At 42.6% G+C, this 27,995-nt stretch overlaps 2 protein-coding genes across 5 annotated transcripts; both read left to right on the top strand.

The window, feature by feature from the left end:
* The first annotated feature begins 53 nt into the window (after positions 1-53).
* On the top strand, positions 54-12,240 carry gpr157 (G protein-coupled receptor 157). Its single transcript, XM_026154297.1, has 5 exons — positions 54-200; positions 302-3,420; positions 8,456-8,669; positions 10,705-10,899; positions 11,224-12,240. Exons 2-5 carry the CDS (start codon positions 3,038-3,040, stop codon positions 11,428-11,430), a joined length of 999 nt encoding a protein of 332 aa, XP_026010082.1. The 5' UTR covers positions 54-200; positions 302-3,037; the 3' UTR covers positions 11,431-12,240.
* Positions 12,241-14,004: 1,764 nt separating this feature from the next.
* On the top strand, positions 14,005-26,597 carry LOC113013395 (solute carrier family 2, facilitated glucose transporter member 5). Of its 4 annotated transcripts, XM_026154264.1 has the most exons (15): positions 14,005-14,084; positions 14,304-14,365; positions 14,735-14,825; positions 18,033-18,157; positions 18,261-18,359; positions 18,445-18,605; positions 18,685-18,809; positions 18,900-19,052; positions 19,155-19,280; positions 20,076-20,263; positions 20,393-20,503; positions 20,602-20,703; positions 23,233-23,308; positions 23,532-23,659; positions 25,572-26,597. In XM_026154264.1, exons 4-15 carry the CDS (start codon positions 18,113-18,115, stop codon positions 25,794-25,796), a joined length of 1,539 nt encoding a protein of 512 aa, XP_026010049.1. In that variant the 5' UTR covers positions 14,005-14,084; positions 14,304-14,365; positions 14,735-14,825; positions 18,033-18,112; the 3' UTR covers positions 25,797-26,597. The 4 variants fall into 4 exon arrangements, with proteins under 4 accessions (XP_026010049.1, XP_026010048.1, XP_026010051.1 ...); XM_026154263.1 differs by having other exon boundaries at positions 14,005-14,365; XM_026154266.1 differs by lacking the exons at positions 14,005-14,084; positions 14,304-14,365; positions 14,735-14,825 and adding an exon at positions 15,112-15,130.
* Positions 26,598-27,995: the final 1,398 nt, after the last annotated feature.

The following is a 27,995-nucleotide window of genomic DNA, read 5'->3' as shown; positions in this document are numbered from 1 at the left end:
TGAGAGCTAAATCAAACCGAGCTTTTTTGTTGCAAAATCATGAGTCATGGCAAGCCTATTCTTAGTTCGGGGGTGTTTGTGTTTGCCAAAGTTGTGTGCACTTAAAGTGATGCTGCACAAACCGGCTAGGAGGAGATCAAGAAATCAGTTTGGAAACAAGCTCGGGGGTTCACTTCATGAAGCGGAACGTGGGCTCGTCTGTGCGTTGTAGTTGTGTAAATCTCAGTCAGGGAGCAGAAAGGGCCTCTATACTTATACACTTAATGAACAACTACTAACATTTCCTCCTGCTTTCTTACAGAGCTGCCAGAGCACCACGCCACCCTCGAGGTGAGGGGGGGGGGGCTTTCAGTGTGAGGCCACTGCCTTCCAACAACCACCAACAACACCATCACCACGAAGCTGGGAATGGAAAGCGTCAGCAGTGCCAGGCTCGCAGGTGGACACATGCACCAAAGACCAGTCAGGACCCTGCTGGGGAGAGCAAGCCCGGAGTCGGGTGGTTGGACGCGGCTGCTGTGGGTGTTTCTCTGGCAGTGTCTTAGCTGGTTGTTGTGAGGAGTGAGAATGAAGCAATCAGCAAGTATACTGCCGCAGAAATTCTTCGCAATAAGAAGCCCCGGGATCACAGCTGAGAGGGAGGAAACTGGGAGCTGGCACTGTAAGTTTTCGACCCTCCTAAGAGAATTAACTGAGATCGACCGAGCGCACGGCCTCCGCAATATTTAGAAAATGGATCAAAGCGTCAAACTTCCACACTGTCTGTTGCACTATCATGATCTTCTGCTGCCATCTTGTGACTGAAAGCAAACCTCCCGGCATGCTTTTGATCAAACGCTGCTGCGCCAATTTGTGAAACCTTTGCCTTTTTTTTTCCTTTTCATTGAGACAAAACGAAAGCCCTTTCATTCAGAAAATACAACTTGGCTTACTATGACTTTTTTCAGTTGCAAATGCATGTTTTTGATCCCTTAATTTAATTTGCTCCATAGATATTTCTGGATGTAACGCACAAACAAAAAGAAAGTGGATATGATTAATTCTTGATTTATGTGCCTGATATTTTATTTGTGACATATTGCTGCTGTAGAAAAGGAGCATTATAAATAAAGTTAGATAAATACTGATTTATATATTTTCCTCTTTCCTTACTTAACACAAGAATTTTGTAATAATGCAAAAGTGTTGCAGAAAGGCCCTTTGGACTACATTTAAAAAAAGAACACTTTTTATTTAGTGCATGATGAGAATATTTCTGTGTGACCAAAGATGACCTAATGTGTGCAGATGAGTCAGGTGCACATTAATTTAGGCTTTCTCACACACACACACACACACACACACACACACACACACACACACACACACACACACACACGATGTTCTTCTGATTTTTTCTCCACTCTATCTCAGAATCTCTCACCGTTATTGTTGATGCTCGATACAAAACAGTGTCTTAAACTGTATGTCGATGGTGTGATTCAGGCGATAATGCAGATGCCGAGTTGGCTGCAGTCTGCAAGGGAAAAAAGACAAAGAAAAAAAACCCCCAATGTTCTGCTGCACTGCTGCAAACACTAAAACAAGGGGGTTGCAGGTTTTTCTGGGCTGCAGTAATGCAGAAGCAGTAAAAGTCCTGCTCTGACACAAGGTCACCGCTCCGAGGGCTCTAAACCGTTTTACATCACACTTCTTTGGTAAACTGCAAATCACAAGGCCACCAAAGAATCATCAGCACTCGGGACAGGAGGCAAGCCAGATGTTAGTTGTTAGCTTCTCCTTTATTTCTGTGCACAGTGAACTCGTCGCTAATAGAAATGTAATTTCAGGCAAAATTATGCTTTTATTTAAAAATGAACTTATTGCCCCAGAAAGCTGAGATTCCAACTCTTACTGCAGGATGAGTTACCGTGAATTCACTCTTTAAAAAATTAATTGGTCCTTTGTCTACATTTAAATTCACCCATGAAGGCTTTTATATTCATGATCGGGTGTTTTAAATAACTAGTCATTTAACCCATGCTTCAGATTTAATCACTTTCACACATTTGCAGCTTTTTCCCTTTTTTGTATACCTGAGGATTAATACAGGGAGGTTTTGGATACACAATTTTAAATGCTTTTTTTTTTTTTTACCTTGCAAAGAAGAATGAAGTGAAACCATGAAAATATTTGTTAGATGCAATCTATGTCCTGTAGTTTACAAGATCATCAAATAATTCAAATAAAAACATTTCAATGTTTCAATTTTCTGCTGCCCATCATGTTCACAGCTGATGTACTTTTAAATTATGTTTTGTTTCGCTTTTATTTATTCAGTTCCTCTGTGCTCTTTGATGACACTTCTGCTTTGGTGCCACCACCTATTCATGTGTTTTGATTGCCTACTTTGCAATACTGCACTTTCTGAAGCCAAAATTCAGTCACTTTTTATCAACTTCTACATACATTTATATAAAAATGAATGCGTCTTGTTATTCAATGCACTTGCGCCAGATTATATTTATGTGAAGTGTATCTTTTTTTTTCCATGTACAAAATAGTTATTAAAATAAAATCAGACGTCATTTTCTAACCTGAGCAGCGAATCCTTTTATGCGAAACCATGACAGGAATGGGGAAGCGGTTTCATCATGCTGTCATGTGCCGTGTGCGGTACTTTATGTCAAAGCTGGACAGCACAAACTGAGACAATTACACTCAAAAATAGACCCTTTGAGTGCCTGCAGGTTACCAGCTGACTTAACTTCTGCTTTGGGTTCCGGTTGGTGAGGGGGCGGCGGGGAAGGAGGGCTTTAAGCTGGGTGAAAAGTTTTGTTTGACTCCCTTAAAAGCAGTAGAAGATTTTTTTTGTTTTGTTTTGTTTTTTTCAAGTCATGTGGCTCGCCTGGCCTTAAGGGAAAATAATGTGGAGAGCCCCTGGGAACATCCAGAATAAAACCAGTGCGCTCGGCCGGGAAAAGAAAGGTGTTTACAAACAAACAGAGACTGCGGTGTCCGCGAGACGACTGCAGCTCGTGCCTGATCGCGCTACACGATGGCAAACGCGACTCAGACTCAGACCGAGGTGTATCTGTTCGAGCAGGTGATCGTGCTGTTCTCGTGCGCGCTATCTTTCCTGGGCTCCTCTCTGATTATCCTCACCTACATTATTTGGTCGGATTTGAGGACAACTCCGAGGAAACTGCTGGTTTACCTCTCGGTGTCTGACTGGCTCTCCGCCGTCTCCTACGCCTTCGGAGTGTGGAGCGTCTTCCGCACAAACTCGGCGGAGTGCGTCGCTCAGGGAGCGATTTCCACTTTCGCCAACACCAGCTCCTTCTTCTGGACCGTGGCCATCGCCGTTTACCTGTACGTGTTCATCGTGAGGGCCAACCAAAGAGTCGCTGACAGCCTCGTGTTGGTGTTCCACCTCGTCAGGTAAGCAACCCGCGGAGTGTTATCTGTTTACTAAACCTGCTCCGGTGGTACCTGCGCCCTGAAGCATCTTGGGATTTCGGCAGTTGCCCCCCCTAAAGTTGAGTTTACGTCATATTTTCTGAGATTTTGAACAGTGACTTGTTAAAAGCTGCACATTCAAAACGGCTCCTTTAAACTGAGAATTAGACCACAAACACAAACCGCTTTGGCTCACTTAACGTGCATCTACTTTATTTTGTAAAACTCTGAAAGTTGGCGCAAAACTCCAGTCTACTGCCAAGCTACGTCCTGACGTTACACCGCATAACGGGGTGACGTGCTGACATCACGGTGGGACCTAGTGAGTTTTCAAATATTAACCATGGCGTTATTGGATCAGTTCACGTGACGAGTGTTCATAAATCAGCTGATGCATGACACGTGCTCACTTGTTTTCTCACCAGCTGGTGTTACCAGGACAACCTGGATCCTCCGTGTGTGTTTCTCTGGATAGGAACACTGAATAAGGGACTCCCTACAAATCCATTACACCAAGGGTGTCAAACATAAGGCCCCGGGGGTCAGAAATGGTCAGGCAAAGAATCCAATCTGGCACACATTTTGGATTCTAAATGAATAAAATAGGACTTTTTTGTGAATTAACAAAAACTTCCAGCTTTATAATTACAGGACAGTCTGAGCAATGAGCTACCAGAACTTTTTCTGTCATTTAAAGCATTTATTTTGTACACTTCAAGCCTACAGAGTTGTCCTAACTCAGGGGCGGATCTACAGGGGGGGCTGTAAAGCCTTGCCTCATTTGTATTTTTAAAAAGTTTATGTTTACTTAGAAGAGATAATGATACAATAAATACTTTCAAAGCGATATTTTGTTAACACCATTTAGGTATGGGGGATTTTCCACATACTTCACTGAAAAGGCATTTACACGTTTGTGCTGTGGTTAGCACTGCTGCCTCACAGAGCGAGGGTCCTGTGTGGAGTACGCATGTTCTCTGCGTGCCAGCGTGCTCCAGCTTCCCATCCACAAACATACAAGTCAGGCTAACTGGTGATTCTGAATTAGTGAGTGTCTCTGTGTGTTTGTCCTGCAATAGATCGCCGTCTGAACTGTGCCTCGCCTTTTTTTTCACTACCAGCAAAAACAGAAAAAAGAAAACACCCCAACTTAAAATGTATCACTGACAACATTCAGTCATACTGTCAGAATTTCTGTTACTGAAACTTTGGTGATTTATTTGTGGATGAATGAGTTCAATAACAGCCAAAAAGACAATATTTTATTTTATTTTATTTTCAAAGCTTTTCATTCATCCCACTCTTCCTCTTCCTCACATTCATTGTTTTCTGGTTTCATGGTCAAAAACATCCCCAACATGTCCACCCTGCTCTTTTCTTCCGTAGAACAAAACATTTTTTGTTTTTTCTTATCAAAATTCCTTAAAATCAATCAAATTGAGTCTGTACTATGCAGATATAAGATAAGATAAAGACAGAACTTTATTAATCCCTCGGGTGGATTCCTCTGGGAAATTCGGTTTCCAAAGCACAGCACCAACAGAAGTTACAGAATGTGAGCAGAATACCATATATACACATATATAAATACAGAGACACATATAAATAAAGAATATACAAAAGGGATAAATAGAATAAATAGGAATAAGAATACAAGGGAATTGCACATTTCAAGTATTGAAGTCTATTGCACCGTTGGTTATTAACAAAAAGTATTGCACAGTGAAAAGGCACTACAGCTTAGTTGTCCCCCCCTCCTTTGTCCTCCTGTCTCCCCTCCCTCTCCCCTCCAGAGAGGAGTTAAACAGTCTGATGGCGTGTGGGACAAAGGAGTTTTTAAGTCTGTTGGTTCTTGTCTTTGGGAGAAGCAACCTGTCACTGAACAGACTCCTCTGGTTGTTTATGGTCGTGTGCAGAGGATGCCCAGCATTGTCTATAATGTCCAGCAATTTTTTTTTAGTGTCCTTTCCTCTGCCACTGTCACCAGAGTGTCCAGCTTCATGCCGACCACAGAGCCAGCCTTCCTGATCAGTTTCTCCAGCCTGGATGAGTCCCTCTTTGCTGTGCTGCTCCCCCAGCACACCACAGCATAGAAAAGTACTCCAGCAACCACCGACTGGTAAAACTTCCTCAGGAGCTTCCTGCAGATGTTAAAAGAGCTCAGCCTCCTGAGGAAGTAAAGTCTGCTTTGGCCTTTTTTATACAGGTGCTCTGTGTTGCATGACCAGTCCAGTTTGTTGTCCACCCACAGCCCGAGGTACTTGTACTTGTTGACCACCTCCACCTCCTCTCCCTCTATCTGAACCGGCAGTGGACCTGCTCTGGACCTCCCAAAGTCCACAACCAGTTCCTTAGTCTTTGAGGTGTTGAGTTGCAGGTGGTTTGTGTGACTCCAAGTTCCTCACCAGACTCCTGTACTCCTCTTCCTGATCATCCCAGATACACCCCATGATGGCCGTGTCGTCTGCAAACTTCTGGATATGGCATAATTCAGAGTTGTAGCAGAAGTCAGAGGTGTACAGGGTGAAGAGAAGAGGGGACAGCACAGTTCCCTGTGGTGCTTTATGTCATTTTAAATCAGCAGCTAATCTCGCCTTCTTTTCACATCATGTGCTATAGTGACCATTTGCTAGAAAAGGAGGTCTCACCTTCAAATGATGCTTGGTGGGGACTCCCACTCCTTATACAATTCTAACAAGCTTGACAGTCAATATTAGGTATGGCTGCCTTTATTCTTCACCATAGTCTGAGCTGTCTTAGGCAGCTTTCTTGTAATTTCTTTAAGTAGTCTTCAGGAATAGTTCTCCAGGCTACTTGAAGGACATTCAAAGCTCTTCTCTGGATGTTGGCCACCTTTAGATGGTCACACACTGCTTTAATAATGTTGAGGTCCAGCTCTGGGGAAGCCATGATTGATAGTGAACCATTGTGTGTTATTCTATCCAGGTATGCTTTTACTGGACTGGTGTGGTGTTTGAGATTATTGTTGTGAAAAACGAAGCTGTGGCCAGTCACATTCTTCAGATGGCATTGCATAACAGATCAAAATCTGCCTGCACTTTTCTGTGTTCATAATTTAATCAGTTTAACGAGATCTCCAACGCCACTGGCTGAAATGCAGCTCCAACCATGATACAGCCTCCGATCTAGATGACTGTTGACCCTCAATGTTGTGTAGACACTCTTTCCTGACCTCCTCCACACATACTGAAGATGACACGAGCCAAACATTTCATATTTGTATTCATCACTCCATAAGACATGTTGCCACTGATTTTTCACTCCAGTTCTTGTGTATTTTGGCTTTTTCACTTTGTTCCCTTCCTTAAAAATGTCTTCTTAACAGTCACCTCTCCATTGAGACCATTTCTGGTGAGGCTTCAGTGAAGAGTAGAGGAATCAAATGAAGGACCAGATGCATTCTCAGGCCCGTTTTTAAGGATGTGACCTTCAGACACTGTCCTTCTGCTGTAGATAGGTTTTAGGCCTGCCACTTCTTCTTTTGTCCTCCACTCATCCAGTTTCCCCATTTTCTTTGAAGGACACACTGCACACCATGCTGAGAGGGCATGCATTTTTGGATTCTAAATTTAAAAAAATAGGACATTTTTGGTGAATTTTTATAGTTACAGGAAAGTCTGGGCAATGAGCTACCAGAAAGATTCATTTTTTACAATTCAAGCCCAAAGAGTCAGGGGGAAGGGGGCACCATGTCAAGTTTTCTACTAATAAATCTCTGGGAAATAAAAACATTTTTCATCCCTAAAGATATAAAATATATAAGATATAAAATGGGTTTGTTTGTTTTTTTGCAAACTTGTCTGTTATGTGTAGACACAACACTTTTTCATCCCTTGAGTCACGTGCTTTTTTTGTGCTTGAATGACTCATAGGTTATTTTTAAGTAGCTTAAGAAGTGAAAAAACAACAAAAAACGCATTCCTCTGAAAATGGTCAGGTACACGGACCGGACTGAAAATGGGTGAAAAAACAGCCAATGTCCAAAAAAAAAATAAAAAATTTTGGAGGATGCTCAGAAAGCCTGGAGACCTATTGCTCAAGAGTACTTTAAAAATTCCAAAAAAATCTGGCTCCTCTGAAGTAAAATACAAAAAAATGAGGGGTGACTCAAGATTTTTACACAGTACTGTGTGTCCACTTTATTGACAAGCAGTTATTTCATTACTCATGTTTGTGCTTCAGATATATTTCTTTATTAACATGTCAATTTTGTAAAAAAAATGTAACAGCTAAAACAAATGTGTTTATTTTAGTGGTTCACTGTTTCCACTGTAAAAACAGCAATCAAACATGCGGAGCCTCCCAGTGTGACGACCCCTTGTAGTGTTTTATTTTTTTATTTTACACATTTTAATCCTTGTTGTCCACTTTCCTTCTGCACGTTAATGATTTGTCCTCACTGATTGTTAGCGAGTTGACTCACTGTGATGTACCATCGTTTAATTGATCTATTTTTGGACACGGGAACATTTTCACCCATGGGTATGGCTCACTGCAGTGTTTGCCGTTGTCATCCTAACAATCTCTCTGTGAGTTCTCAGATACTGCAATGAACTGGAGATCACACAACAGAGGCATTTATGGAGGCTTATATACACTAAGACACACGCACTGTCTTTTTGGTATTTATAAAGGTCTGCTGCTGTGTATACTGCAATGAAAATCTAGTAACCTTTTAAAGTGGTGTTATAAGAGGAGAAGTGCTTCATGGGGGGGCGGGAAACTAACGAGCGCTGCAAACAATGCAGAATTCATTTCGTGGTTTTATCTTCTTCAACAACAGAACTGGCCGTGACTCTGCAGTTTGCACCATGTAACACACAAAAGCCTTAAGCACAAGATTACTATCACACACTGTCACATGTCTTTGCTGCAAGTGTTGGTGTCATGCCTGTCAAACATTTACATAAAAACCTCCAGTGGAAAAGTTTAAAAATGTGACTCTGACCTTCGGAGCTGTTGTGTTTACTCTCCGGACCCTTGTTTTGTGTTCCAGCTGGGGAATTCCTCTGGCCATCACTATTGCAGCTGTGAGTCTCAACAAGATTGGTTACGATGCGTCAGAGGTGTCGGTGGGCTGGTGCTGGGTCAGGATCAACGTTCAAGACCGGGTCCTGTGGATGCTGCTGACTGGAAAGATCTGGGAGTTCTTGGCGTACCTCACCCTCCCCTTCCTCTACATCCTGATCAAGAGGCACATCCACATAGCGGTGAGGAGGACACCAGGGACCTCATTCATCAGTCATGTGTACACAGAGCTTTGTGACTATTTGAATATGTCACTTTGCGTTCAAAAATCTGTTTACACATTAAGAACCACAACAAACCTGCAGATACACAACTCTTTTTCCTGCCAAGCATTAAAATCATCCTTCTTAATACTCCGGTACTCAGTACGAGCGATCCACAGTGGATCTGTTATTTACATTCATCTGTAATCAGCCAGAACCTTTGACCTTTATTGGAAATCTGCTGGTGATCAGCTGTTTTCAGGTCGACAGAGTGAATCATGAACGAGTTTCTTTATTCATTAAAAAGCTGATCTCAAACTTCCCCTCTTGCCTTCTGCATTATGATTAATATCATAGTCAGAGAGTGAAAGAGACACTGTTGTCTTCAGGGGGAAAAACCCAAAATGTATTGGCCTGTCATTATTTGCATTTAGTCTTGGAAAGCTAAAATCATCACCTGGGCATAAAGTGGAAATACAGTTTGTTTAAAACATTCTGGCTCATAAATCATTTCAACCAAACAACATACTGATCACAGCCTGAAATCTTCTATAGGAATGTATGCACAGAATATCAATACATCCCAGTTCCTGTATCTGTGACTCAGACTTTCAGCAGTTGAGCATTAAAGGAACTGATTTGTTTCCCCTAGAGGATGACAGGAAACTTTATCCCTAACACGCTAACTATTATGAAACACACTACAGAGGTAGTCAGACTGTGGATGAAATCATTCTTTGTTATATTGCACTTTTATCCTAACAGAAACTTTCAGTCATGGGAAAAAGAAAGTTCAGTTTTACATATCAGGACATGTTAAGACAATCATCTGGTCCTGAGCAGGTTAAAATGAAGTAAGCAAAACCCCAGATGAACAACAACGCATAACATACAGCTCCATGTCGTTATTTAACAAAAACTGGCCAAAAATGAAGAAACGGCGTGAGAATCTAATCACACGATTACCGCGTCCATAAAGAATTAGGAGGGTAAGTAGCAGCCAGGAATTCCTCATCAGATGTACTGGAATAATGGTTCTTCATCAAGTGTGTGCACCTCTGTGAAAGCAGAAGTTTTGTCAGTGTGCAGGTGTGGATCACCTCATGACAGCTGCCAGTATTCCTAAGAATGAATGTCCCAGAATATTCATCCCAAAGTCAGACTGTGCATGCTCAGAGAAACTGCAACAAAAAAACCCCCAAGAGACTCTACAGGCCTCAGTTAACATGTTAAACGTTAAAGTTCATGACAGCACAATTAAATAAAGACTGAACAAATATGGCTTGTCAGGAAGGGTTAACAGGAGGAAGCGTTTTCTCTAAAAAAGAACATGGCACCACGGCTTAGTAATGCAAAGTTGCACCAAACATGCACAATTGCAACCAAACACAGCATATCAGCACTAACGAGTTATACCAACCACAGTGGTGCATGGGTAATGATTTGGGCTTGTTTTTCAGCCACAGGATATTGGCAGCTTGACGTCACCGAGTGAACCATGAACTCCTCTGTATAAAAGTATTCTAGGGTCAAATCTGAGGCCATCTGTCCGGATGCTAAAGCTTGATCCAAACAGGTTCATGCACAGAGGCAAATCTCCAACAGAACAGCTGCAAAGGTCCAGTCAAAGTCTAGATTCCAACCTTACTTAAGAGAGCTGTGCATGAACAAATGCCCACAAACCTCACTGAGCAGAAGCACCATTGTGTAGAAGATTGGGCCAAAACCCTCTACAATGATATTAGAGACTGATAAAGTCACACAGAAAATGATTACTTCAACTTCTATTAAAGGTGGTTCTATAAGCTACTGAATCGCGGGATGTACTTAGTTTCTGCAGTTTGGCTTGTTGTTTTTTAAAAAAAACAAAAATGATATAGTGTAATGAAAGGGTTTCTGTATCTCCCTCAAATATCTGCCTAGTAGTGTGAAAGTTATCTGATGTTCTTGATGACACATTTTCTCTCTTTCTTTATTTCCTTTTAATGGTCTCACTCTTGATGCTCTGACGCAGCATGCAGCCCTCTCTGAGTACCGTCCCATCTTGGCCAACAGGCCTCCCGCCCACTCCTTCTCCTCCATGGCTGATGTGAAGCTCACGCTCATCCCCATCATCTTCATCGTCCTACGCATTTGGAGCACGGTGCGCTTTATCCTGCTGCTAGCCGACTCAAGTGTCAGACAGAACCCAGCGCTGGTCACGCTGCACGTGAGTTTACGCTTCTTTCTCTTTTTGCCTTTTTAAAAAGTAACAAAGCATTTTCAAAATACTGTAAATTTTCCTTTTAAATGGCTTGAAAATGAAATGAAGCCTTTATGATGTTTGGACTGTTTTATTACATGATAGTGCCACTGTAAGTGTGCATAAAACATTTTTACGCACTATGAACACGATGATATAAATGAAAATGTGTTGTTTTATTGACCGATAAAACAAGCATTTGCCATCAAAACTCATAAAGACTTTTTATTTCTCTGGAATAAGCCATCATGATGCCCTCATCTGAAACCCCTCTTTCGTCTGATCCCACAGGGGATTGGCAACACCTTGCAGGGAGCAGCCAACTGCGTCATGTTCGTCTTGTTCACTCAGCCGATCCGCACGCGCCTCTGCGCCGCGCTCACATCCTGCTCCCAATGTCGAGCAGAGGCGCAGCGCCCGCACAGGCTGCTACCCGAGCAGGACGCAACTGCCCGGAGAGAAGAAGACAGCACTGAACGAGGCCACGCCGACAGATGAGACTTTGTTTGGTGCAATGAGAAGATGAAGGCAAAGCAAAGAGGCTGACATGAAGGGAGGAGGAGTTCTCTACTTCACCTCGAGCCCTCATTACACAAAGTGCTCGTGCGATGGCTTCTTGAGGTTCTGCAGGAGCATGCACTTCTGTGTCATGTGTCTGCACTGTGGGTGATGGGGTGTTGCTGCCTGATTTTATGTTATTTACACATAAGGTGAAGCATTATTTGCATTTATTGTTCTGTAGGTCACATGGGTAAAGTGTTTTGTTTGGTTTTTCTTTGGGTTGGTGTGTGTTGATGATTTCACTTCCCCTTCCAAAGAAAGTGAAGGAGGTCTGAAGGAGCTCTGCTTACCATGTACTGTACTCAGGTTAACACTGTGAAGGATTTTTGTTGTTGTTTGTTTTTCTAGTATCCGAGTATTGTGAATTTGGGGAGAAACTTTTGTTGGCCCGGTTATGTTACAAACAACAGAGAAACAGGTAAAGCTTTGTCGCTTTAGGTCACAATTATACTGTAATTTTTTGTGTTTTTCTTTTTTGTATCATTAACAAATGTGGCCAGAAGCTCTAAATACACTACTCCTGAAGCAAAGACAGGAGCAATGCATTTACTCACATCTAAAGAGCTGTGCATTATTCTAACTGTTAGCTTGACTTCTCTTTCACTGGAGATACTATATTGTTACATTTTTGGGTAGATGATCATCATTTTCTATTTAAACGAATAAATACATGATCAACTTTGCTCTAACTGCTGTTCTCCTTTTACTTTTAAAACTCTTACTTATTTCCCAAGGCATTAGTTTCAACATCTTTCAGACACCGGTTTCATAAGATTGGCAGCTTCTGTTGTGTCACCATAATTAGCATGATTACTATCATCGTGGTCAAATTTATGTTGTTTTTTTCTTCTTTTTTTGCATGATCTATAATCACATGTCATCCTTCCTCTTTCAAACTCAGGCTTCACTCATGAGCCTCACTTCTCCTTTGAGCTGGTGGCTCTTGTTCGCCTGACTAAAAATGCAGGCTGAATGCATTACTAATGATGAGTGGGTGAACCCGGTGCCCTGATTCTACTTCCCAAAGTTTCGAAATATTGGTTTAAAATTCACAGCGTACTTGCTCCAGCATTTTTATTTTCTTTGTGCTTTACTATGCACATGCAAAGGAGCGTGGGGATAGTTCCCACATATTATTTCTAGTTGCACTTTTTATACGCTTTAAACTGTACAAATAAACAGTTTTCTTTGAGCTAAAAAGTTTTCCATCCATCCATTTTCTTATCAAAACAGGCTTGCGCTGTGGCTTGAGCCTATCCCAGCTGACGGTGGGTGCACACAGAGTACACCTCGGAAGGGTCACCAGTACATCACAGGCCTAACTATATTTTCCTCCAATCAAATTTTTATCTGAGGTCTAAAAAAACGGGACACAGTGCAGAGTTCATTCTCTAAGACCATCAATAACCAGATACCATGTCTGGGAAAATGCAGGTAGTGAATGTTGTTTGTGCCAATGACATCTAAAATAAACAGCCAATAAATAGTTTTTGTCTTTTATCCTTGTGGATGGAAGAGGGCGTACAGAGGAGCAGCACTTACCGTATTTCCTGCGGGAAGTAATGTGTTGTGTCAGTTCAGGGATTTGGCTGGCATTGAAGTGACTTGAGTCAGGAGGGGGCCGCTTAAGAAAGACTTTTCTGCTTTCTGCCTGCTTAAATTCATTAAGAGAGCCTGTGCTACAATACCAGGGGTGACCATTCACCAGTAAACTTAACTTGGAGGGGGGGTAACACAGGCAGTGTCATTGGTCCCGGGAGCCCATTCTCAAGCACGTTGTCCACCACAGGCAATAAATTAGCAGTGGCAGTGTTTAGTGTGTGAGCAAAAAGGCGGCTACTGAGTTCCCAGCGAACGTGCACTTTGTTCTGGCATTACTCGTCGCATTAGCGCCACCAACTGTTTACTGCTGGGACTACTAGCAATGCAAATTTTCTGCGTGGAGCTCCCATTTCATAATATAAGGGGAACAAAAATCTACCAAGAAGATTACATTCAAAAGTCTCTCACATGAGAGACTTTTGAATGTAACACTTCCATGTTTAATATGAAACAGTCTCTTCAGCACAGTCTGCAACCTGTTTCGTCTCAGCAACTTTTAGACTGGGTTTTATCATGTTTGTCTTTGGGATTAGAGAGGAACAGCACTGCAGTGTTAAAGGCCCGAAGCAAACAAGGTAGACCTGCTACACATGGAAGTGTTGCTTGCTTCAAATACCGCTGGGGTGTGGAGGTTGGATAATGTAGGCCACCTGCAAGAAAATGCGCAGAGGGGGATGGAGAAAAACAAAAAAAGACAAATAAAATACCGCAGGAGGGGAGCAGCAGCTGTTGTTTCCTGGGTCAGCAAGCCTACGAGGGGCTGTTGACTCCTGGTTTGCATCTGTGCTCTCTCCCCAATTGGTGGTGGTGGTGGTGGGGGGCGGAGAGGAGGTCTGGAGTGTCACCACCGTGCACACCCCCTCATACCTCTAGAAAATTTTGGTCCAATCAGTGCAGTGCAACCATCGATGGAAATTACATGGCGACACGATGGTCCTAACCTGCTCCTTCTCCTGTGAAAACCAGAAAACTCTGTCTCCTCATTATTTGTATGTATAACTATGCAGTAATACAGCTGAACGGTGAACTGATATTAATATGCACGAAAACCAAGGCTGCTATTGATTGATTTATTTGTTTAAAGAAGCCAAACAAGTCATTTTAATATCTGACAAGTTTCCCCACCCCACACCTTATACCCCAACCACCCCCAACCCATTTGCCTCACAATGGTTTGGTCCGTTGCCTACACGCTCACATCCACGCAGTCATTTGGAAGTTTGTCGTGTGGGGGTATTTCTACAAGTGTGTGACTGGTGGCTGAAGTCCAGTAAGTACTTTGCAATTATTTACTTACAAACGATGTTTGGTCAGACATTTATTGTATTTTATTTTATTTTATTGCACTTTACTCCTCAGAAGAATCAAACACAATTACTGTTTTGTTGCATATTTTTAATTAGCTTTTTTTTTTTTAGCTTAATTTTAAAAAGCGGTTGCCATTTTGCTACCGAGGCAGCCGCATGTTTAGGAAAGAAGGAGCTGTATCTACAAAACCAAAAGCAGCTTTTTGAACACAAACACGAGGAGGATGCAGAATGCTCTGATGATACTTTGACCCATAGTCCATGACAGTAATGCTATTCATTTATTTCTCTGTTTTTGTGATTGTGTTGCTTTTGTTGATCTCTTTGCACAGGGAAAACAAAGAAGCCATCAGAGGAAGAAAATAACCGTTTTAAAGTCCATCAGCTCTGTCACAATGTTTTTGGACTGATCTCACTCAGCAGGTAGGTTTCAGCCACACTGACGTGAAAAAGTGTTATTTATTAATAGGACATCCCAGGATTGGTTACTTATATTGGTAAATGTTTTAATTGTATAACATGCAAGGTTGAATGTATTTGTAACTGCTTGTAAAGTTGTTTTGGAAATGAATGAAGTCTGAACTGTATAACAATTGTGTAATTATCTATGAGTTTGTGCGGTTCTGCTTTATAGCACGCTAGGTAAGATTTGAGCTGAGCTTTTGTTACCTAGTGGCTACACAAGCCAGGAAGTACCAACGACTGGATTTGGTGTGTGGTAATAACAGGTAAATTAACTTTTTTTTTTTTATTATTTGAATATATATGAGTGCTTGTGTATAAATACACAAACGATACACACATGCTTTCAATTGTGTAATGTAAGTGATCTAAGTAGCTCTGTTTTGGAAGTTCAGTTAATGCTAGAAATTTGTTTTGGAGTTTGTATGTGTTTTGTCTCTAGGGGCCACCACATATATTTATATATAAACATATATAAATAAAACCAATTTTTGAGCATAATTTTATATTATTGTTAATAATAAATTCATTAAAGCAACAAAACAACCTGAAGAGCCGGTTCTCTAAAAAGAGCCGAAAATCCCATCACTAGTCTGAAGACCAGCAAGGATACCCAACGGATTTACTTTGCCAAATGGATCATCACGGCCTTGCCGACAACAGGCACCGGGCCCCGCCAAGTAGTCACCGGGAGTGAGCTGGTACATACCTGAGCGCCCAGCCCCGGACACCAAGAACCACCAACGCACCGACCCCTGAGGGCATCAGTTACCGGCAGGGAGTGTGGTGAGGAGAGACAGGCCTTTGGAGGGCCTGGGAGTTCCCAGAGAGGTGGAGTCTAAGACCCGACCTGACATATAGACACAGACACAAACATGCATTCCCACCCTCATGCACACATATACAAATACTCAGCACTCACCCAACATAGGGATAGACATACATGGACACTGTACACACAATCACACTCCCCAAACAAACTCTATACCCCGGGTCCAGGTACCCTCGCCCCTGGAGGGGGAAACGGCACCTAGACCCAGGAGATGTTACCCTTTCCCCCGGGATGGAGGCAAGCAGACCGCCCCAGGCTCCGCAGCAGCAGGGAGGCCCCGCATCCCAGATCCCAATCGGACGGCCAACACCTCCTTCCAGCCCCCCCGCCCCGAAGGCCAGCAGAGAACAGGGGTGTGTGAAGACTCCAAACCTCCCTCCTCTTGCTCATGTGTAGTGTTGCTGCATGTTGTTCTAAGGTGCATTTAAAACACGGGAGAGCATGGTGCTGCTGCCAGAGAGCAGCAGGTGTTAGCACGGTCCCTCCCGAGAACCCTCAATGTCTACATGGATTTAAAATTGAGAGGTGGGCACCGGCGCCAGAGGTGGGGTTGAATACACAGACCGTCCACTGGACGCCGTTTTTTCTTGTTTATTGACACTCAGTAGTTCCTTCAGTCACTCTGGTGACTCATTGTGAATAAGGGAGCAGCTGGAAGTAGCTTTAGCTTCATATGACTTCTTATGTAATGCGTCCTCTGTGTTAAAGCACAAGGTATTGCACAAAACCTGGAATGGAGCTCAGTGATTTCCAGGCCACTTCTAAGAAAACTGGTTTTTGGTCTCCCTTCATCACTCCGCTCTTAGAAAACCTCCTGGAATTGTCAGCAAACCAAAGCAAGAGATTTTTTTGTTGTTGTTGCAACCCTCACAGTAACACCTTCACATATCTCCACAACACTGTCATTATCATGATAGCATTTTATTACGGCAGTGTTGTGTGCATGTTTCTGTGCTGATATGTGCATGTTAACCCCTTGAACTGACTGTAAATCTTTTTTTAAACATGGGAGTAAGGTTTTAAACTGGAAGTGAACCTGCACTTTATCCACTTTACCACCTTGGTGGGATGCTACCAGCAGCAACAATAGCTCCACTAGCTTCTTTCACCGTGATATGAGCAAAAGAAGTGACATGTAACCAAGTGTAACCTAATAAAGGTTACACTTGGTTCTATATGTAAACCCCCATAATGTTAAAATTTATGCTATCAAAGCACCATAACCCTGCTCCAACCTTACTTCAAGGCCTTAACCTTTCACTTCCAGACCACAGCTTTTTGCTGTAGTTTTACACTGATAATGTGAACAATGTAGAAAATGTCAGCATCTTGATACGAATTGAGGGAGGTTGGTAACAGTCTCCGTAATTTTTGCTCGTCTGAGTAGCTGGAATTCTTTTTATCACATCTTATGTCAGATTTGTTAAAGTTTCAAACTCTTTGACTGCCATCCAAGCCAAACCTCTTTGTATCCAAAGGAGTAAAAGGCATCATTTGCATGTTTTAAAATCTAAAATGAACCTGTTGATGAAACCTGTTACTTTATGTAAATAATTCTATTTAAAATAAAAAGAGTTTTCTCTAAAACAGCAAATTTAAAATAGCGCAACTGTGTAGTAAACATTTACTGCTTTTTATTACCTTCATGTATAAAAACAAACTCTGGTTTCATTCATTTTATTTCAGTAAAACTCAGTCTATTCTTCCAAGACTGCCTCAGTAATAGTTTACTCTGAGCAGAAGTAGTTCTGAAATGTAATTGTTTGCTTTTTTTCTTTGGTTTGTTTGTTTGTGCTTTGAAGCAAGTAACATCCAGCTCCAGGAGCAAATAGCCTCAGGGGCGTTGTATCGACAAGCAGGCTCGGCTTTAGAGATAAGAGATGATGGTGTGCATGACAGATTTCTGACAAAGCAAACATTTGGAAAAAGAAATGTTTACAGCTGTGGTGTTTGTGCAAGGGCGAACAAACAAACAGTTTTTTAGTGTCATCGATGAGAGGTGCAAGCAGATAAACCTTTCAAACTGTTTGACAGTAAATGCTGAAGTTGTTGCTGTTGTATTATTTTAATAAATCCATCTGATGCAGTGCAGCCTGCGCGTGGATCAGCAATAAAGATGCGTTATCCTTATCATTTTTTTCTTTAATGACACCTGCATCCACTGATCCTGTTTAGTCAAGGATACAGTGCAATATAAGAGTTAGATATCAACATTCAAGTAAGCTTTTAATCTTTCAGGTGTATTACATTAAAAAAAATTAACCAGAGAGCACAGTCAGCAACATGAGTGCGATAACCATAAACCAATGCCACGCTCTCTAATCTGGTGTCCAAAGGGCAGGCAGGATCCAGTGGGCAGTAATAATAAAGTGTGCTGTTATTACTGCTGAAAGTGACAGCGAGCCCAAACACGGCCATGGCGGACACCGAGGAATGGGGAAAGCCTGTGGAGAGGAAAGGGGTGAGTTACAGTCCACGTGTGATCCCAACCATGGTCACAATTTTCTTTTCTGACTTTTCAAATAGCGCTCTGATGTTGTCCCCCTCTCCCCAACAAAAAACAGAGGCTAACTGTAGTCCTGGTGCTGGCAACACTCATAGCTGCCTTTGGTTCGTCCTTCCAGTACGGCTATAATGTCTCTGTGGTCAACTCTCCATCGCAGGTAAGCTGATTAAAGAAAGAAAAGCTTGAATGGAACTCGCTGGGAAGATAATTCGTTCCTATCAGTGCTCTCCTGCTCTTTTCAGTTCATGCAGCAGTTTTATAATACAACCTACATGGAGCGTTACCACAGCCCGATGGAGGAGAACGTCCTGACTCTGCTGTGGTCTCTCTCCGTGTCCATGTTCCCTCTCGGAGGCTTCTTCGGCTCTCTGATGGTGGCCCCTCTGGTCAACAAATTTGGGAGGTGAGAATCTGCTTCATTCCACGTGTAGTTTAGCATGCTCTGCATGTTTCTTGCAACTAATGCTTCATCCCTGCTACAGGAAGGGCACCCTCCTCTTCAACAACATCTTCTCCATCGTCCCTGCTATAATGATGGGAGTCAGTGAGATCGCCAAGTCCTACGAGATCATCATTGTGGCCAGGTTTATAGTAGGCATCTGTGCAGGTCAGCTCCCGAATTTAACAACAGCCCAGGTTAAGGATCAGGCGTGATCAGGCGGTTTAGCTTCACCCATGCATGCTTTCCCACCTGCAGGTCTCTCTTCCAATGTGGTGCCCATGTATCTGGGTGAGATCGCTCCCAAAAACCTGAGGGGAGCTCTCGGCATTGTTCCGCAACTCTTCATCACTGTTGGCATCCTCTGCGCCCAAGTGCTGGGCATTAGAAACATACTGGGAAACAGCACAGGTAGTTAAGTTTGTACATGTTTGATCATTTATTCATCAGATGCTGAGACATGGTCTTAAGAATAAGTTTAAAAGCGTGTCTGTGTTCCTTGTGTGTGTCCAGGCTGGACCCTCATGCTGGGCCTTACTGGTATTCCCGCCGCGATTCAGCTCCTGCTGCTCCCCTTCTTCCCTGAGAGCCCCAGGTACATGCTCATCCAGAATGGAGACGAGAAGAAAGCAACGAAAGGTAAGAAAGTGCGATGTCATCAACATAAAAAAAGCATGGTTCATAAAAAAATCACACCTAACAGGCTTAACGTATTCTGTTCATTTAGACCATATTCTGTAGAAGGTATCCCTCTGAAGTTTAAGAGAAAATGACAATTTTTCCATCGTATATGTCTCTTGTACAGAATGTATCCAATCTTCCATCGTTGGTGGTTCAGGCTTAAGCCATCTCCTCGTAAGGGGCTTTTTACTCGCAGCCAGTAGGATATACAAACGTCTTCTATCATTAGAATTCAATTTATCCACTGGTGTGTTACACAAAAATCTCAAAGGTTAAAGGGAAAACAAATGAAAAAACATTTTGTAGACGTTCGTGGATTAGAGACCAGTACTGGCGAATAACTTTGCAATCCCAAAAGATATGGAAATGGTTAGCTCCATCTCCCCCACATCTCCAACAAGTGTCACCAGTTCCCCGGTATCTTTGTTGAGCAGGGTTGATGAAAAATCTCTGTGGTGAGCCGTGGTCGGCGGTGCCGTGCGGACGCACCTTCACGACATCCGCAATCACACCTGCCTGTTAAAACACGGGGACTCGGGTTGGTGAATGATGGTGGTGTTCCTGCAGCCGTGGAATGAATAAAGATGGCTCTCAATAACAATCTGTGGTCCCACCTTATTCACACCACACTGGTGCCGAAACCCAGGGTTTCACCATCATCATCACCACCATCATTCACATTTCGCACATAACTACACTACACATCGAAGATAAACTGAGCATTTATGGCACTGTATGCATTTCCACTCTTAGCACTGCAGCGCCTGCGTGGGTGGGACGACGTGGACAGCGAGCTGTTGGAGATGCGTCAGGAGGACCAGTCCGAGAAGGTCGAAGGTCACCTGAGTGTGTTCTCCCTGCTGTCCCAGCGCTCTCTTCGCTGGCAGCTGATCTCCATAGTTGTCATGAACATGGGCCAGCAGCTGTCGGGTGTCAATGCGGTGAGACGTGCCCATCCAGTTGTCCTCGTCCCTCACACAATAACTCAGGATGCATGACAACATCTATGTTCTTGCTTATTCACAGGCTGTTGTGTTATAACCATAATGCATTTCTCTCTTTTCTCTCAGATCTACTACTATGCCGACAGCATATACGGCTCTGCAGGAGTCAGGGAGAGTGACATCCAGTATGTCACAGTGGGAACGGGAGCAGTGAATGTCTTTATGACCATAACTGCTGTAGGTACCCAGCAAAGCTGAGGAGAGGAGCTGTTTGTGTGTTGTTTGATCATGTGAGATGGAGATAACCACTGTGAACGGGGGTTTTGTCATCCCAGGTGTTCATCGTGGAAGCCTCAGGTCGCCGCCTGCTCCTCCTCTGTGGTTTTGGGATCTGCTGCGGAGCCTGTGTGCTGCTCACTGTCGCACTCAACTTGCAGGTATGGTACAGACCTGTCAGCACTACTAATGCCTGCAACCTGTCACTCTGCTGCCCTCTAGTGGTTCAGTTATTAGTTCCCCAACCTGGAAAGAATCAGAGGAGATTTGCAAGATCCTGTTTATGATCTCAGGATCAGTGGATCAGAGAGTAACGCCTCGTGAGATTGATTTAATTGCAGCTATAGTCTAAAAATGTACTAATTATAGTTAGAGGTGAGTTCGTAAATGTGAGCTGCTTGTAATTTTAACAGCATTTCACATATTGTGCTTCTATGTTACTGAATTTAAGTCATTTGACATTGTTCAGCATATTTTTGGATAACCAGGACACTCTTTTTTTTTTTCCAACAGCAGCCAGCAAAATCCTCATTCCTACAAGGCTACAGCAACAGGCCTTTAAAATTTTCATCTTAATCTGTGTGATTTTAATTTTCTGCTCTCACCTACACTTTGTCCCCACTGGGTTACAGCTCTGTTGAATAATTAATTAAAAGCACTGAATAAAATTTAACATTATGAAGGCGTTAGTCCACTCCATAGTTTTAACCTCACTGCATTAAAATAGAGGCACTCTACTGTTGTTGAGACCACCACTGATTATGGCTTTTTTCCCCCACTCATCTTTCATGCATTTAACTCAGAGTGGACAGACTTTTGGCTTACTTAGAGTCCAGAACGTGGGTCCCAGTTTGAACCTGCACTGTTGCAAAGGCTTCTATTGTGGACAGTTAGTCAATAATATGTCAAACAGGTTTTTGTAGTTTTGCCTCTTTACATGTTTGTAAATGACGTATGAATCAAATACAAATTTTCAGATTTTACTCAAGTAGTTTTACGAAAACTTGTCCAATCGCTGTTCAGAAGTTGCATACGTTTTATACATAGTTGTACATATACTAAAACTGCAAAGCTGCTGTGCTTGGGTTGAGATTGGCCATCAAACTACTGTGAAACATTGTCTGAGCACTTCAAATCTGAGCACAGAGTATAGCCCTGTACACTTTACAGTTTGTCCTGTTACTTCTATCAGCAGCCATGTCAGCAACAAACGCCAGTGGTTTGGTTCAAGTCATTCATGCCCATGCCATAGCATTGCCTCCACCATGTTTGACAGATGGTGCAGTATGCTTCAGATCCAGAACTGTTTCTCTGCTTCTCCATTTTTTTTTTCTTCCGTCATTCTGGTTCATCTTGCTTTCATTTATCCCAAGATTTTTTTTTCCAGATCTGTGCAGGCCTTTTAGAGTTTAGTCTAATCTGGCCTTCCTGTTCTTGAGTGTAACCAGTAGTTCGCACCTTGTTATAAAACAGGGGACGGGAACTCCAGGCCTCAAGGGCCAGTGTCCTACAGGTTTTAGATGATCCAACACAGCTGATTTAAATGGCTAAATTACCTCCTCAACATGTCTTGAAGCCCTCCAGAGGACTGGAGGGCTTCAAACTAATCATTTGATTCAGGTGTGTTGACCCAGGGTGAGATCTAAAACCTGCCAGGGTTATTACCAGGGTGATATTATAAATCCTCTATTTCCATTCAGGAAGGTGTCTCCAGATTGTAGATGTTGAAACTGATATGCACAACGATGATATGGATTTTTTTTTGAAAGGATTAGTGGCTGTTGGCAGTAAATTAAACTTATATGTTATCAGTTTAATTTGTAAAAGGGTACAGGCCACACTTAACTATGCAACTGTTTGTCTAATTACTTTTGTGTTTCCTAAAAATGAGACATTATATATAAAAACATCTCTGTCTCCATAGTGTAGTGGTTTATACATCTGACTAACAGGCCAAAGATCCCAGTTCAGTATAGGGAGGAGACCCAAATCCCTTTGGGATTGTGTCAAGAAGGGCTTCTGGTGTTTTGTTTTGTTTTGTTTTTTGTTGTTGTTTTTTTAAAAAAGCTAAACCAAACATCTGGCACATGATAAATAACAGGAAATTGGATTCAGGTGGGTGTGGAGACCCACATCTCTTTATGTTTGATTTAATTTCACCTGCACTTTATCCCCATGTTTTGGCCATTTCTGAAAAGCCACAGTGAGAACTCCTGCAGGACAGCTAAGGAACAGCAGAATAGGACATGATGACAGATTGGCAAAATAATTAAACAAGACGCAACCAGTAAAAAGCCAAAATAACAAACGGTGTCACTGTGCTACAGATTACCAGCCTGTAATCATGTTGTACGTCTAGGATTCCCATCATGGTCTGAGACAGTAAAGTGATATTTTGGCCCCTTTGTTTGCAGGAGCCATGACACCTGACACTAAACACTGACTATTAGAGAGAACCGCAAACGCAGTGCTGCCCTCCTTCAAACCTGCAACCTCACCTGGAGCCAATGTTTTCAGACAGGCGTCATTTTCAGCAGCAGTAAAGGCACAATTTAGAGACACAATGGAGAGTAGGCACATTAATCATCTGCCTTTGATCCTCAAGGCCTCCATGTGGAGCCGTTAATGTTGCTCCTGCTTACAAACATCAGAAGGAATAGTTACTGAGAGCTGCTTGTCTGTGTTTGCAGGAGACTGTGACATGGATGCCCTATGTCAGCATCGCCTCTGTCATCGTCTACGTCATCGGACATGCCATAGGACCGAGTGAGTCTGTCTGAGTAGACCTGTTGGTATTTACACACATACTGTAATTACAGCAGGGCGCTCCATTAGCTGAAGTGTTGTTTAGATGTAACCAGGCATATAATCAAAGTTTGTACATCAGCACTCAGTTTGTTTGAGACATGAGCATCCTCTCTGACTGTGAAGACTGATGATGTCTGTCTCGAGTGTTTTGGTTGTGGTTAATTGCATTTTTGTTCTGCAGGTCCCATTCCTTATGTGGTGGCCACTGAGATGTTCCGGCAAACAGCCAGGCCTGCGGCGTTCATGGTGGCCGGCTCCGTCCACTGGCTCTCCAACTTCATTGTTGGCCTTGTCTTCCCCTTCCTCGAGGTTAGTTTCTCAATTTCTGCAGGCTCAGACTTCAGTGGAATTAGTTCCAGATGTTTTGTCGAGCATAACCAGCAAGGCAGTTCCCCCCACATCCTCACTGTAATGTGATCTTTTATGCCACTTAGAATTGGATTACTTTGATATTTTCTTTGCAATTTGCATAGATTTGCAAACAAGGGATTGCTTTTCTAAACAGGGATTAACCTGTTTAGAAAAGATTTAAGTGCACTCGTTTGCATTTCATCCTTGCAACACAAATATAAGAATTAAGTAAAGAATATGCTGCAACAAACAGTGCGTAAGAGAGGAGAGGATTGCAGTCAGGGTGGAGTGGCTAGAAATGAGTGTCAAGGATGATTTATAACAAGATAGCAGCAAGAGTGAAAGGGAAAGATTACAAGATGGTAGTGAGACCTGCTATGATGAATGGTTTGGAGACTGTGGTGCTAACAAAAAGTCAGGAGGCTGAGCTGGAGGTGGCAGAGCTGAAGAAACCAGCATGACCAGGATGGAGGGACAGGATTAGAGAAGAGTACATGAGAGTAACGGCTCAGGTTTTGCCGCCAAAGTTAAGGAACTGAACTGCTGTGGACATGTGCAGACCCTATATGGATATAGTTGACAAAGGATTTTGGAGATTCATAGATCTAGTAAAGAAGGAAATGAAGAGGGGTTGTGTGACACAGGAGGATGCTGGGGATAGGGTGACATGATACCAGTGAGTTGCTGTAGTGACCCCTAAAGTGAGTGGGCCAAAATGCTGACTTATACTGATTTGAATTGTACTCAAAATTACTGCCTCATGTTTATCTTTTAGCAAGATACTAACCTCAAGCCTCTGATGCATATATTGGAGTGTGAGTGTCAGATAGAAAGCACTTCAGCAGAGAGAAAAAAGTCTTCATTGGAATGGGCAAATTAAGCGTTTTGTATAAAGTGCTTCAAGTGCTCAGGTAAAGTAGAAAAAGTAGATTTCAGATATATTTTTTCCTTTTACAACATTTTCCTAATGGTTCAGCACCAAGTTTGATTCAGGTATCAAACTGAGAACAACATTTTAAAAAATCAGTTGGTTCCTCCTGTTTATTATTGATTGCTGTCATGCTAGAGAATGCAGTTTGGACCTATCACTCACCTACCTGATGCACACTCCACCTTTAGGTGACACTTAGAATATTTCTTGTGCATGTGAAGAAAAGAAGGAGTTTATTTTAGGTGGATGGTTTAGTGTTGCTGGCGGCTAAACTAGTCAGGAACAGTTTCTGTGTGCAAAACTAGCTTGTTGTTTGACTCACAGTAAACAGGGCAGCCTGGAGCCAGGGGTGATCAAATCAGCTGATTAAAACAGGCAGGCAGGTGGGAAGCTGGTGGATCTAAGCACAAGAGAACAGTGTTGGTTTCGGTCGTCGAGTGAAGTGGGAAAAACTGGAAAGGGAGTGGCTCACCTACTCCTCGTACACAAACACAGACAGAGAAAACAAAATAAGAGGAGGACAAGAAGAGGCACAACATAGGGAATGAGGAGGAGGAAGATACATGAGGAATGCAAACATGCAGAGAGTGCCAGAAACATTTTTTACTGCATTTACAACGCCTGAAACACAATGTCGGAGCTTGAATATTATAACACCAGAAAACATATTGTAAAATCTTAAATGAGGAGACATTATGTGTAGGAGTTTTCACTGAATGACGTGATCTTAGATATAAACATAAGCTTCATCTCATGTTTACTTCCTCTTACATGTTTAAACCTGAAAGTGTAATCAAGGGAAGAAGATGCTTGAGAAACATCTATAAAGAGCAGTGTTTCACTTTTGACCTCACCTTGTTTGCTCTGTTTGTCTTCCTGACATATTTACATTTCATGTCGAGGACCCAGAAATCACATTTCCTCTCCTTCTCTCCCCAGCGAGGCCTGGGCCCCTACAGCTTCATCATTTTTGCCGTCATCTGTCTGGTCACCCTGATCTACATCTGGCTGGTGGTGCCCGAAACAAAGAAGAAGACCTTCCTGGAGGTCTTCCAGATGTTTGCAAAGAGGAACAAAGTGGAGTTAAATCTGGGTGATGGCGATCTGCCGCTGAAAGAGCTCAAAGAGAGCCCACAGGATGCACAGAAGGCCACGCCCTTCTGAAGAAAGAAGGAGAACATTGATAGAAGAGGAAGTATTCGCTGCGGGTGTGGAGCGAGGGAGTGTGTGTGTGGTAGAAGACTTGACAGTGTTTTAATTTTAGATGCCTCTGTGTGCCTTTTCTTTGTATTTGCGCCTGCAGATGTTGGTAGATTTCCATGCAGGCTAAGGTTTGCTGTGAGTCGGTGTATGCACTAGATGCAGCGTTAAGGACGTGTGAAGGAGTCAGTGAGCAGACAGCAGGTCTCTTGTAAGCTTTTATTGATGACATATGAATGCAGTACATGGCTCAAGCTGTGACGTGTTTTTAATATTGGCCTGTAGGCGCCTTGAAAAGCATTTTGTCCTTTGTAAAACATACCATGAACCCTTCACCAACAATTCAATCAAATCCCCAACATCAACAGATGATATTCTGCCTTGTTGCAGCATGTTGAAGCTCATACAAACAGAAGCATCAGGAACATCTGTACTGACTGTCCAGCTGCACCCCTCCGTACATGCTCAGTTTTGGTCTGGCCAAAGCATAACTGCCAGAATCTTTCTCCTGGAAATTGAGCACCAAAGGAAACAAAGAGCCAGTTTCTGAGGACAACAGAAAAAATGAATCAGGCTGGAGAATCACCAATCTAACTTTAATTGCATGTCAATATCAAATTTTAAAACCACCCACCATATCTGATAGACCTTGAATTGTGAAATCCACCTAAAGGAAAGAAAAAGGAAAGAAGCAAACACTGCAAAGTGAATACAGCCATCCCTTACATGTAGATATGTTTGGCAGCTTGTAAGATGAGCAAGCACCCGAATGACTGTCGTCAATGGATGTTATCAAACACAGTCCAGAGGATGCTCTCGTAGCAGGGCGGAGTGGTGAGGGAGCCCTGAAGAAGCGCTTCAGATTCTCAGGGAGCATTGAGCGGACATCAAGGTTGGATATGTTCTTGGACTGACCTGTGAGGGTTACACAAACACCACGTTAAACTAAACCAGTGAGTTATGGCTCAGCTAGAGGTCACATTTGGATTCTGACCCCAAGTAGAGCAATGTGGGGTTTTTCTTCTGTTTGTTTGTTTTTGTGGCATACCTGATTTTCTTCAAGTTTGCAATAAAATCACTATAGTAGGTGTTCTCAAAATGGCCATCCTGGAAAGAAAATAAAACAAAGCTGTGTAACATTGATGCTTAAAGTTTCAGTGAAAAGAGATCATTGTGACTTGATCCCATAAATGCAGGCTTTAGAGGATTATTACAGTTTTTTAGGATCTGTGTTGCTTTAAGCTTTATCATTAAATTGTATTTAACATACTTAAAAGGCACTGATACAACCAAAACTCCAGATTTATTGACCTGTTTTCTAAACAGCTAGAAACCAAAAAAAAGTTGATTTTTTTTTTAAACAGATATTCAATAACTCACTTGTAATGGTTGCACACATCTGACAGTTTTGGTCATGTTTTTACAGATATGTTATATTTTTCAGTCATTCTGACTGTTTAATGTTCCTTCTTTGATAGATGTCAGATATTGACTTATGAGTAAAGTGCTGTAGAAGTGAAAATAAAGTCCCAGTTTTATGTAAACTCTCACTTGGATGCATCTTAATTATTTGCTGCTATCACAGTGGATGCCAGCTGTGGATGCCAGCTGTGGCGTTGCTGTGGCGATGACCTCTCAAAGGAAAGGAAAGGAAGCGTCTCATAGCTGAAGGTTACAGGCCGTCTGAGATCCAGAGCAGCCCGGTGGAAACAAGCACTCATTCACTGTGCTGCCGTGTAGCTGAAGACTATCGGGATATAGAAATGCATTTACTAACTTTCGATTGTTTCAGCTGTTTGATGAAATGAAAGAAAGTCTTGAAACGGTTCAACAGGAAGCAAGAAATTTGTTTGTGTGCAGATTAGAAGTGGTTTCAAAAAAAGAGGGCTGATTAATAGATGCAGGTCATTCTGGTTTCCTTGTTAAAAGAATTCACTCTGATGAAACCCATCATCCCTTTAAACTTCTGCACCTATAATTGATCCCAGTTTGGTTGAGCATGAGACAGACGTTCTTTAAAACCTGGCTTTACTGCAGTGGACAGCCTTTGTGTTTTGTAAGCCTACCACTGCCATGTAGCGGATCCCATCTATGGCATGATCTGCTCCACTGGCCTCCAGGTCCCAGCCGCCTCAGTGCAGGTGCATCTGGACAGCTGTGTAC

This window comes from Astatotilapia calliptera, chromosome 20 (genome assembly GCF_900246225.1).
Source record: "Astatotilapia calliptera chromosome 20, fAstCal1.2, whole genome shotgun sequence".
Lineage (NCBI taxonomy): Eukaryota > Metazoa > Chordata > Actinopteri > Cichliformes > Cichlidae > Astatotilapia > Astatotilapia calliptera.
Note: the sequence above shows the minus strand (reverse complement) of the source record. Positions and strands in the feature narration are given on the sequence as shown.